The 13,275-nt window shown below is 36.3% G+C and overlaps 1 protein-coding gene across 18 annotated transcripts in view; it reads left to right on the plus strand.

Moving 5' to 3' along the window:
• Nucleotides 1-13,275, plus strand: part of LOC136854167 (receptor-type guanylate cyclase Gyc76C-like) — a 467,449-nt gene that overhangs the window by 140,438 nt on the left and 313,736 nt on the right. For 9 of the 18 annotated variants that reach the window (XM_067130442.1, XM_067130444.1, XM_067130443.1 and 6 more), the window contains one exon: nt 6,708-6,752. The exons of the other annotated variants lie outside the window; for them this stretch is intronic. In XM_067130442.1, coding sequence (XP_066986543.1) covers nt 6,708-6,752 — 45 coding nt within the window. The remainder of the gene's footprint in view (nt 1-6,707; nt 6,753-13,275) is intronic. 18 annotated transcript variants of the gene reach the window in all.

Consider the following 13,275-nt stretch of genomic DNA (forward strand, 5'->3'; position numbering starts at 1 on the left):
TGGGAGAGACGACGACGATGATAATAATAATAAGAATGGCAGACGTGACGCTGTTCTTTTCTTCGTTCTCCGGTTTAAAAAGTCATTAATATACGAGACTCTCATGTGGCACCTCCTCCTCCTCCTCCTCCTCCTCCTCCTCCTCCTCCTCCTCCTCCTCCTCCTCCTCCTCCTCCTCCTCCTCCGCCACCACAACCAGCGCCAGTTGTTGAGTTGCTGCTGCTGTTGTGAAGGGCATTGTTTTTTTTTTTTTCTCGTTCGCTTTATTGTCGTTTCTCGACAGGCTTATTGTTTATTTGTCTGGCACTTGTCTGTTGTTGCTCCTTTGGTTTCGCTCTCTTACGATCTCTTGTGTTGCGTTGTTTTGTTTGTGCTCCTTCAGGCGTTTCATTCATCCTTTTTGCAGTGCTGGGAGGTGTTGATGAAGTTTTTTCGTCAATGTTCCGTGTTGTTAATGATACTTCTCTCTCTCTCTCTCTCTCTCTCTCTCTCTCTCTCTCTCTCTCTCTCTCTCTCTCTCTCTCTCTCCCCTGTAGAAGCCATCTGTTAGAGCGGATTTCATTAGTCCATACGGTGGTCCTGAATGGACAACCGCAACAAGTTGATTGCGACCCAAACCTGATGAAGTCAAGTGGCTGGTGAGAGTTGTCAGCGCCCTCTTCGTCACTCTATTTAGATTGATGGATCTAGTGACCCGCATTGAGTAGCTCGCCAAGGAGAGAGAGAGAGAGAGAGAGAGAGAGAGAGAGAGAGAGAGAGAGAGAGATTGTGGTTGGAAAGGGGGCGGGGGTTCAGGTCCAAGAAAATTTGGAGTGCGTTGCTCGTTTCCCTCTTTCCTCCTCTCTCTTCCCCTCTCTCTCTCTCCCCTCTCTCTCCCCTCTCCCCCCCCCCCGTTCCTTTTATTCCCGTGATTATCACATACATACTTCTGGTGGTATTATTTTAATGTTTTTCACGAAAGAGGAAGTACCAGCATCATTACGTATTCCAGTTATCGTTCTTAGTATTAAACGTCATCCATCTTTTCGTGTTTGGTTTAACATTGTATACATACATACATACATATATATATATGTATATGTATATATATGTATGTACATATGTGTGCGTATTTGTTTTTATCTCTAACAAATAAAGTAATAACTAAACAGTTTTTTTTATTTCTATTAACACGAAAATTCTCTGATGAGAACCGAGATGGCTGCCATTGAAATCTGGTGGAGAATTTATGTGTGACAAACAGGGGGAAGTACATAAAGATAAATAAAGGAACAGATAAGAGGAGAGGTACAAATGAGTCACTCGACGAATGGAGATAATTGTCCTAAGTGGGGCCTGAGAGAGGAACTGCATTTGCTTCTCTCTTATCTCTCTTCCTTTGTCACTGCTGCATTTCTCTCTCTCTCTCTCTCTCTCTCTCTCTCTCTCTCTCTCTCTCTCTCTCTCTCTCTCTCTGTGTGTGTGTGTGTGTGGGTAGGTCCTAATATTAATAATGATAATAATAATAATAGGATGGGTGCATCATTGGTTAAGTTTGCACTGAGTCTTCTCAATTTAAACATAAAATTAACTCAAATGATGCAGCCATCCTGTAAATTGGACTACTACTACTACTACTACTACTACTACTACTACTACTACTACTACTACTACTACTACTACTAATAATAATAATAATAATAATAATAATAATAATAATAATAATAATAATAATAATAATAATAATAATAATAGGATGGCTGCATCATTGGAGTTAATTTTGTATTGAGTCTTCTGAATTTAAACATAAAATTAACTCAAATTACGCAGCCATCCTGTTTAACTACCCGTACTACTACTACTACTACTACTAATAATAATAATAATAATAATAATAATAATAATAATAATAGTTGACGTAGAGCTGATATCTATGATTAAAAAACTCAATGCAACTGCCAATTTTAAAATAGGTTTGACAGATATCCGGATAATCTTTCAGAAAGGAACAAAATGGTGGGTCCATCTGCATATTTTAGTCTGATACCATGAAGTGGTCTTTAAGCCCTAGATCCCTCCCTTACTCGTCAGTTCCCTCTTTGAAGACGGCTCCTTTTCAAGAAGAGCGATTATATATATCTATATATACAGTATATATATATATATATATATATATATATATATATATATATATATATATATATATATATGTGTATGTATGTGTGTGTATATGTATATATATATATATATATATATATATATATATATATATATATATATATATATATATATATATATATATTTATATAATATATATATATATATATAAGGGGATATATATATATATATATAGTATATATATATAACCAGCGATATATATTAAATCTGACTACAGTGGAACGTTTTCATATCAATTATCTAGCCCACGAGAATAACTATATTTTCATATATATTTACCGAAGGGAATTTTTTAGTTGATAATAAGTTCGTCGTCTCGTGGGCTAGAACCAGCGAAGACAAGAACTCAGGACTACAGTGGACGCACTTTCACCCACGCGTATCCCAGGAGACGACGAACTTATTATCAACTAGAAAATTCCCCTTCGGTAACATATATGAAAATATATTATTTCGATATATAGTATATATAGCGAAGAGAGAGAGAGAGAGAGAGAGAGAGAGAGAGAGAGAGAGAGAGAGAGAGAGAGAGAGAGAGAGAGAGAGAGAGAGAGAGACCCCTTCACTGTTATGATTTGCCTTGCTGTTTGTTTAATGAACGTTTGACTATTGTAACAGTTGATTTTTCAAATTGATCTTAATTTTTTCTAAATATTAAGGTTTAATAATTAGACAAGAAATGTGTATAGAAATGTATATATTAGGTTATTTAAACTTCTGGAAATAAACTTGATGAAATAAATATGAAGTCATAGAAAGATGAAAGGATGATAAAGAGTTCGGCAAAGCGGAATCTAATTTTTGGTTTCGTTGGAAGCAATAGTTTATTATTTTTATTTATAGGGTCATATTCAGGTTACATACATATATAGTCAGTTTCTTTTTAAGAGATGTTTACGTGTGTTAATTAGTTTGCTACCCGCATTAGCCTTCATGTTTTAACGTCGTGGATGTTCTTTCGAAATGATGTATTAACCGGTCACAAACCGGAAATAGCTTTCAGACTTAGGGGAAGCCCAGAAACGTGACTTAATCTTAAAGACTTTTTCTTCTTCTTCTTCTTCTTCTTCTTCTTCTTCTTCTTCTTCTTCTTCTTCTTCTTCTTGTTTCTCATTTTCATCCCCAGTCGTATTATTCATTATTTTCGTGGTATTAGTCATATTGCATTTATCTCTTATGTTATTTTATTTGCTATAGTTGTGAAGAGGTTTAATTTTTTTGTGTTTTCTAGTAGTTAAGTTTAGGTTGCCTAATACTACTAATTCTACTATAGTGCTTCTAATAATGATAATGATATCATCATCACTTTGATTGTGTTCTATACTGAGCCCCTGGGAAGTCCAGTAGAGATCTTTACTTGAAATAACCGGTAGCCTTAAAGAATACGTTTTATCCCTATTCGCCAAATTATTCTTCTAATTTTCTCCCGCACACATTTCAGCAGTTGCATTTTCTTGTGGATTTAGCTGGCCGTATGCCAGCACGGGCTTTGGCTCTTGGCCATCCCATAATAACATTTCAGATAAAAGAGTTGAGTATTTTGACTAGTGGAGTTTTTTTTATTTATTTAAAATTTTTTTTTCTCGGGTGAATTAGGAAAAAGCCGCATTCCTTCAGTTCAAGTGTTTTCAGTAATGGGATTTCCCCGTCAAGGATGTTATGCGTGTTTGTGTGTATGTATGTATGTATGTGGGATATACCTTTTGAATGTTTTATCTCTCGAGATGGAGGGCTCCCGTTATATCTCGGAAATCTCTTAGCTTTCCGCAGGGTGGAGAGTTGCCTTCCAGTCATTTTTCATGCGATTCTCTCTCTCTCTCTCTCTCTCTCTCTCTCTCTCTCTCTCTCTCTCACACACACACACACACACACACACACACACACACACACACACATGATCCTGCATATTGATGTTGATGGCTGTCATTAATTGTTACTTATAGGCAGTAACATTAGGCTTCCTACTAAAATAAAATTGGGGGTGGGGGTGGGGGGGCGTGAGGGTGGGAGAAATGTTATGTTCGTAGTAACAGCATTACTACTAAGAGTAGTAGCATTAAGATTATTAGTATGACAATAATGGTGGTGATAATTACACAAACATTTACTGACTTAGAATACGAAAAGTAAATATTTCATTCACGATGGACACTACGGTAGCATTTGAACAAGAGGCCTGATAGTAATTTGTAATATTATGCCCTTAGTTATAATGTGGTGTGACTATGTTTATAGGCTTCGTCTTCCTATGGATAGTATTACTGGTAATGAGTAACGTGTGAATGTCGACTGTTATAATGAGTTCCTTATGCTTTGTTAATAATAGTAGTGAGGTCATGTATAAGTACTTGGCGTATTGTTTGTAAATACTAATAATTTGGAGGATATAAATAGATACTGTATTCACGTTTACGTTAATAGTAATATTATGGAACTACTTTATTCACGTTTACGTTAATAGTATTATTATGGAAAAAGTTTATCTTAGTTTAACCAGACCACTGAGCAGATTAACAGCTTTCCTAGGGTTGGCCCGAAGGATTAGATTTATCTTACGTGGCTAAGAACCAACTTGTTACCTAGCAACGGGACCTACAGCTTATTGTGGAATCCGAACCACATTATGACGAGAAATGAATTTCTATCACCAGAAGTAAATTCCTCTAATTCTTCATTGGCCGGTCGGAGAGTCGAACGCTGGGCCAACAGCGTGCCAGCCGGGAGCTCTACCCACCCCTTCAACGAAGAACTTATGTAACTATATATTTGGTACAATTAACTCTTTGCTTTGGCTCTGCATGTGTACTTCCTTAACGACTTTATAAGTCCTTCAAACTTCACGTTTACTTCAGGCAGCACTGGAATATTAGAAATTTCGACCATCCGGTTTGATCATTCGTAAAGTCAGTTGCCTTTGCCATTTGAGACTCGTGGCTTTATTCAGTTTCCTGAGCACTGTGTCAGTTGTAGATATGCAAGTCTGTCGCCACATTACGAGAGAAGTATCATGTCCCTGTCACAAGGTTTTTGCTGATGTTTATGTTCACAGACATCTCGCTAGATTCAGTTCCGCGACTGCCTCTTTGCTTCATGTAAACAAAAATACTCTTAGGCCAGTGATTCTTAAACTGGGGCGACGCGCCCCCCTAGGGGGGCACCAGAAGCTTCCAAGGGGGGCGCAAGCAGCGTTGCCAGATGGTGCCTATTATTTGTTTTTAATTTGTGATGTTAATTACAAAATTGCCAAAAACGTTATCACTGCTTCCATATATTTTCTAATTATTATCTCGAAACATGCCAAAAATTCAAAATATAAGTAAATTTTAATTTCAAATCTTACTTATGAATTGTCTTTTATTGTTATGATAAGTATAATAGCATACAAATAGACAACATATTGTTTATAGATTATAGTTGGCAAAAATTTCAGGGGTAGAGGGGCGTGGGGTCTATACATAATGCAGAGGGGGGCGCAAGGCAAAAAAGTTTAAGAACCACTGCTCTTAGGCTATGTCTACGGCATTGTGCACTATTGTTATGTTCTTGGCGCTTATCTTTTTCACATGTGGTTGGTCAGTCGTATGGAGCCTCCCAGCTCGAGTAAATGATCTTGTGGCTTATCTCCATCATCTGATGATAGAGGATATAAATCTATGTAGATTTGTCAATAAACAAATAGAAACTCGTTGCAAGCATGCCTTCAGAACAATTATGGGTTGAAGGAGTGGTCTGTTATTTAAACAGAAACTAATCCACATCTGTCGATCACTTTATTTTTTTTTTGGTTGACGGTGTACATATTGTCCTTGAGGTCCTCGCCTCGGGGCTGACTGGCTTGAAGTTCGTCTTGGTTATCTTGTTTTAGGTTCCACTTCACCTGCAGGTGTTGTGGGGAGGACGCGTGTCCCGTGCCATAGATGTGGGGCGCCTCAGTACAGTTCACGAACAGGTGGTGGCTGCCTGGGGCTGAGAAGTGCCAGCGGCGTGATATATATAAGCAGAATTTGGATGTTTTTGTTTTGCAGAGCGAGTAACTTTATATATTCAGTTTTTGTCTTTTAATTGAGGATATGCTATGACAATTAGTAACCTTAATAAGTCGAGAGATTATGGAGGAATGTGTGGGTAGTTCACAATCGAATATCAACACACGCCTAATACAACGACGAATAGCTTGGTTTTGAGCGCACGCCGTTTCACATTAATTTTCCATGTATTTTAACGTACATGTGTGCTTTTATGTTGAGATAGAGAGAGAGAGAGACATGCCCATCGGAATGTACAAATGCAAACTGTATTACACGTACAAAAATCACTAAGGTTCAATTACAAAGGTACGAAGTTATATGTCGTTTGCTATCAGAAATATTCTGGAACATTGACGTTTACGTTGTAGATATTACGCTAAAGCTTAATGTGCTGTGTTTATGTGGGGTAATTCCCCTTTTAAACCAGTGGGAAAACGATGTAGAAGAATCCTGATGATATAGATATAAATAGAACGAAAATGTGTTTTCCTATTTGCTGATTTTTTTGCCTCTTTATTACAGGTGAGACGTTGTGACTCGGCAAAACAGCAAAGCACTGATTGCCAGGTGAGTACGCTGTTATTTTTTTTGCTGTCTTCAGTACCCTTAATTTTTTGTATATTCTGCTTGTCTAACTCAGCGTTTTATGTTTGTGACTTATAAAAGACTTCCATTTAGAGTACGATGAGGTGTTCCATTTTTTTATTTTTTATTTATTTATTTGGCAGCCTACAGCAGTTTGAGCAAAATTAGATAGGAAAGACTTGCGAGCACCCGGCAAAGATATTTTTACCTCACTGTATATTTTATATATATATATATATATATATATATATAAATAACTAATGGAATTGATAATAAAACCTATATATATATATATATATATATATATATATATATATATATATATATATATATTGTTTTTTTCCTCCTTTGGAGCCCTCTTGGGTTTATTGTCCTTTGACTCTGTCCTTCGCTGTTCCGCTGGTATAGTGGTTAGTGTCGTGGCATGCCACTCGTATGTCGCGGGTTCGAGTCTCCCCCAGGACGATGAATAATCACTGGCTCTGTGTCATGATCAGTTGCTGATGCAGTGTGGGGTCTGCAGTGGGATGTTGAAACCAACATTCTTTGGGAGCTTGAATTTCTAGTCAATGGCCCCTGTGTTCTTGTTCCATGTGAATAGGTTTCACCTACTGAAATAATAATAATAATAATAATAATAATAATAATAATAATAATAATAATAATAATAATAATGAGGGTTTTCAGTTGAAGATTTAAAGAAAGGAAGGGGATGAAAACATTAAGATAGCTTATTAATAAGAATAGAATTAGGATAACATATAAAGAGGAAATGAAAAATAATGGGTTAGGGTCAAAGACCAGGAATTTGAAGGAATATTTGAAGGAAGAAAATGCCAGGATGGGGTCATAGAGTCAGCAGGGAGTCTTATAGTTTTAGGAATGTGAGAAGAGGGAATACGGCGGCCCCATATAAAAATGGGAAGAAGAAGAAGAAGAAGAAGAAGAAGAAGAAGAAGAAGAAGAAGAAGAAGAAGAAGAAGAAGAAGAAGAAGAAGAGGGAATAAAAACAATGAATGGTGAGATGAGATATGAAAAGCTTAGTAAAAAAAGACAGAGATTACTTGATGTGAAATTGCAAGACAGAAGGGAAGGTCATGTATAAGAATACCAGAATATTTTATTGTGTCCTTTCCCTAATATGTCGTATTGAGTATTGCTTGTGTTGTTGTGTAATGTGGATTCATTTTTAATATAACGCCCTTGCAAACAATATATTGGAGTAGATTCAGAATAATGACGAAAGAGCACATTTTACGGAAGTGAAGTCATTTGCGGAGAGCCAAGTTGTTTTTAGCTGTAATACAAAATTTAGGAAGAAAGATAATGCATATTGTGGAAGATATAAGAAATATGATTATACAATCACTTCATTGGTTTGTGGCCTGAGATGATGATCATATATATTGCCTTGTACCTTTCATTATTTTAGTTCTATATTACAATTACCGGCATGATAAAGCCTTTTTAAATTATAGGTTTGGAGTGCGGGTGTTTAGCCGACCTTATAATATATCCGTCGGCTTCAGTCTTGTAAGAAAGCTGACCATAAATTTGCTGGGTGTGTCACACTGTTTCTGAAGACGACTCACTCCCATTAAGTTTTTTCGTTCTTTCATAAAAAGGGATTTGAAGGGATTTTTGTTTTTCTATCTTATACGGCATCTGGTTCCTTACAAAAAAGTTAAGTTTACCTTAGTTTGACCAGACCACTGAGTTGATTAACAGCTCTTCTAGGACTGGCCCGAAGGATTAGACTTATTTTACGTGGCTAAGAACCAATTGGTTACCTAGCAACGGGACCTACAGCTTATTGTGGAATTCGAACCACATTATAGCGAGAAATTATTTTTATCACCAGAAATAAATTCCTCTCATTTTTCATTGGCCGTCCGGAGACTCGAACGCGGGCCCAGCAGAGTGCTAGCCGAGAACTATACCGACCCGTCCAACGAGGAACTTTGGTTCCTGACAGCTTGCATGTTAATAATTTAAGGAAGTTAGTGGGAGATTTAATTGTGGTGAAGATTAAAGCCGAATTTTATGAAATGCTTAGGCTCGATGAGTTGTTCTTAATCGTATGATGTCTACAGGAAGAGGAGGTTTCTGTTATATTGTATCGTAGTATTTTTTAATGGATTGCCGTCTTAAACATGTGAGAAAATGATTCAGGTTTTTTTTTTTTCATTTAATTATACAGTGAAATCATTACTTTGACTCATAGTCCCATGATTAATGGCAAATGGCGCATCCAGATGTTCATTATTTATTTTTACTCCTTATCAACTTTATTGTTTTATGCCTCTCCATCCGCTTATAGTAGGATGTTGCAACCAAAAAATGACAATTTTTTTTTTTTTTTTTCCATTTGGATTCCAGGCTTGCATTTGGTGAGCGTATCCATAAGAAGTATGGAAAAATGGGAGAATTGTGACGTCATTTTGACTATTAAAAATACTTCTCTCTCTCTCTCTCTCTCTCTCTCTCTCTCTCTCTCTCTCTCTCTCTCTCTCTCTCTCTCTCTCTCTCTCTCATATATATATATATATATATATATATATATATATATATATATATATATATATATATATATATATATATATATATATATATATATATATATATATATATATATATATATATATATATTATATTAATTGTCTTGGATTACTTCAAGCTTATTATGGATAGAGACTTCAGTGACCCGGAAGAAAAGGGGAAAAATTAATTATATTCATTCGCAATAATGAAGATTTTATAGTCATTATCTTCCCTTGAGAATTAAGGAACTAATTTGCGAGGATCGACTCCTTTTATTTCGTCTCATTAATTTGTGTGGCTTAATTATCATGACGACCGTTACGCTCATTAGTGTTCCTCCTTTCCCCATGGGAGAGGTTTTTAATAAACCGTTGAAGTGGCAATAGTGTGTCTCAATAGATGCTTTATTAACTTCCCCCATCTTTTTTTTTTAAATATTAATTATGGACTTTCTTATACTTTATATGTTTTGTAATTATTATCTTCACTCACGTACACACATGCATACGAGCGTACATACTTATGTGCGTATGTGTTGTCCATATTTTATGCTATACAAAATATATTTTAATTTTAGACTGCGTATAGTATTTGTGATAATAAATGAAAACGTTTGAATGGTGGCGAAGATGGAAAAGTTTAACTTGAACGTAAATAGGAATTGAAGAACTTATATGCAAAAAAAAAAAAAGCGTTCTAGTCTGTACGAAGAAGAAGAAGAAGAGAGAGAGAGAGAGAGAGAGAGAGAGAGAGAGAGAGAGAGAGAGAGAGAGAGAGAGAGAGAGAGAGTCTTGCAAGTTTTAGCAGAGATAACCTAAATTTTAATTAATGAAAGACTCGAATTCTTTGCGAGTTTTCCCCAAAAGTTATACGTCGTGATTCCTTTGCTGGGGCCACTGGAAATAAATTTTGTCATGTGTTAAGAAAGTTTGCTTTCGAAAGGGGAAAGGAAAACAGAAGAGTCCAGCTGTTGCTGTTATTATCATCGTTATTGAGGAACAGTTGTTCTGTAATATCCTGTTAGGATGGGGGTAAGGACAGACGGAATTAAAATTAATAATGAAAAAACCGTTTGTGTTTATGATCAGTTTTTGTATGTTCCATTGATTTCCTTTTTTACAGTCCAGAGAGAGAGAGAGAGAGAGAGAGAGAGAGGTCCTTAATGGTCGTGTATTTTTAAACTATAAAATTTTCTCATTATTATAATTATTACTATTATTATTAAAAAGGATGGCTGTATTATGCGAATTTATCTTATACAGTATCTTTTCTATTCTTACAACTTCGCTTTTCGGGCTCGGCGATGTTGGTCAGCAACTGGCCGATATTCATATTGGAAAAAGGATAGTGTGTGGAATATTTCAATAAAAGACTTCCCGCTTTCACACACTATCCTTTTTTCCAGTACGAATATCGGCCAGTTGTTGACCAACATCGCTGAGCCCGAAAAGCGAATTGTAAGAATAGAAAAGATACTGTATAAGAAAATTAATAATAATACAGCCATCCTTTTAATAAGACCTGTTTGAAAGAGTGTCTATTCCTTCATATTATTATTATTATTATTATTATTATTATTATTATTATTATTATTATTATTATTATTATGTGAGGGAGAAGGTGTCGTCAGGGAATTTTAATTAATTACCATATCGATTAAAATATGAATCAAGAATGTATTACAATATTGAAAGTTAGGTAAATTTACTCTGTTGAACAAATACATTTTTTTGCGATCAGAACAAAAGGCCACCAGAGAAAACTGAAGTGAAGAGGACCCTCGTGACGCAGGGCATTTCAGCAAAGGTGACCTGAAGTGGGGCAAGGCTCAGCAAATTCAGTGTGCAAGGTTGGGTTAGGTGGGTGGGGTGTGTGGGGAAGTGGGGACAAAACTGGGTGAGGAAAGAGGGTGGGAGAGAGCGAGCGAACAACAATTGAGGGAGATTGAGCGGTGTCGGGTTTCATTTCACAAACTAACCCCCCCCCCTCCCTCCCTCTCTTGCAAAAGATTGTGTAAGGTCGGTTTACCAAAATCCCCCGTCCCTCCCCCTCCCTACCCCCACCCCACCCGAAATGCACCTGCCATCCGCTTGTCTCTCGTTCTCCCATGGATGCTTGTGAATCAGACCCAGTGTGTCTTCACCTTCATCGCCAGCCCCGGCCGTAATCAGGATGATCATTATTCATTATGCCAGCAGACACGCTCGTTTGTATCTTTGCTTGTTAGGACGGTGTCCAGCGCTGTTGACACTGATGACTTAAGCTGTTGCTTTTTTTTTGTGTTTGTGTTCCTTACTGGACTTGCTCTAGCGTCCATATTTAGTTTGATTTCATATTAGAATGAAAACAGTAAATCGGTTTAGTGTTCAGTTTGTTTCACTCGTCAGGTGAAGATGTTTGAAGTTCACCTCATCCGTTGACGTAGTTACCCTGCTTTTTCATGGATAAACTGATCGACAGGCTTCATGCCCTTGGGTGTTTTTGTGACCTGTTATTCGGGAACCGTGGCTTAAAATAGAAAACTTTTCTAAGAACCCTCCGCGTCCCAAAATAGGACACGGAGGAGGGCAGCTCCAAAGTTCGGGGCCCGGGCTGAAAGCAGATTATGACAATGAGAAGCAGCCGTTCGTTCGCATTCATAGTCGAAAACCTGTTTTCTCGGGAGGGTTACGTAACGCCCCCGTATTGGGCATCCTCTCTCTCTCTCTCTCTCTCTCTCTCTCTCTCTCTCTCTCTCTCTCTCTCTCTCTCTCTCTCTCTCTGTATTCCAAGCGATGACGTCGCGTGGCTTGGATCTCCTCTTATCAATATCCAACCTCCATTTTTGGAAGTCGTCCTCAGTTCCTTGCACTTCGGTTGTGCGAAGTAACTTCGTTGCTTTGATTATTATTATTATTATTATTATTATTATTATTATTATTATTATTATTATTATTATTATTATTATTATTATTATTATTTAAAAGTTCAGGCGAAGATTCAGTGCATTACTTCCCTAAAACAATTATCCTTTTTTATTTTAATCATTTACTTACAGTTTAATCTATATATTTATTTGTTTGTTAATTGGGTTTTTCTTTTATCATAACTATTCTCTTCTTTCTGCATTTTCTGTTACCTTCTGTTACTGGTTTCAAGTGAAGAGCATAACCTTTGGAAGCTTAAATTTCAAGCCAGTGGCCTCTGTAGCCTTGTTCCATATGAATAGGGTTCAAGTTCTGAGTAATAATAATAATAATAATAATAATAATAATAATAATAATAATAATAATATCATCTTGACCGTGACTAGTGTAGTTTGGATTTTTCACATTTTGATAGAAACGTTGTTGATAAGGTAACATTTTCTGTGGAGGCCCTATTATTATTATTATTATTATTATTATTATTATTATTATTATTATTATTATTATTATTACTACTACTTAGTTTCGCACCTGTGAATTATTATTGACCAATTAGTCTGACTCTCATGTTACCTATTAACAAAAAAAAAAAACACTATTGAGATAGAAGAATCTTATTGTTATTATATAATGAAAATTTATATAACATTAATAATATTGTTAGCTTTAAAGCACGCAGTACCTTCATCGACATAACTCCTCGTGGTTTGCGCACAAAATTCGTTGCCTCGGTAAGATTGGTTGCTTCGGTAAGATTGGTTGCCTCGGTAAGATAGGTTGCCTCGGTAAGATTGGGGACCAGCTGTATTTTGTAGTAGCTTTAGTCTTAGTCGTAAAGCAGTGCTGATTAAATAAGTGTATGAAGAAATAAGTTAATGGGTTTTATGTGATATAACGAATTTCATTTTTATCTCTTGATGGCGTTGTTTAGCTGTTAGCTAATCAGAATGTAGAGTTTAGTTATTTTTCATATAATTTGATGAGGATTGTCTTGCACACTAAGATGTACCCAGTTCTGCGATTGTCTTTTGGTATGTATGTTAAATAATCTGCGTTGT

The sequence above is a fragment of the Macrobrachium rosenbergii genome, chromosome 28, assembly GCF_040412425.1.
Source record: "Macrobrachium rosenbergii isolate ZJJX-2024 chromosome 28, ASM4041242v1, whole genome shotgun sequence".
NCBI lineage: Eukaryota > Metazoa > Arthropoda > Malacostraca > Decapoda > Palaemonidae > Macrobrachium > Macrobrachium rosenbergii.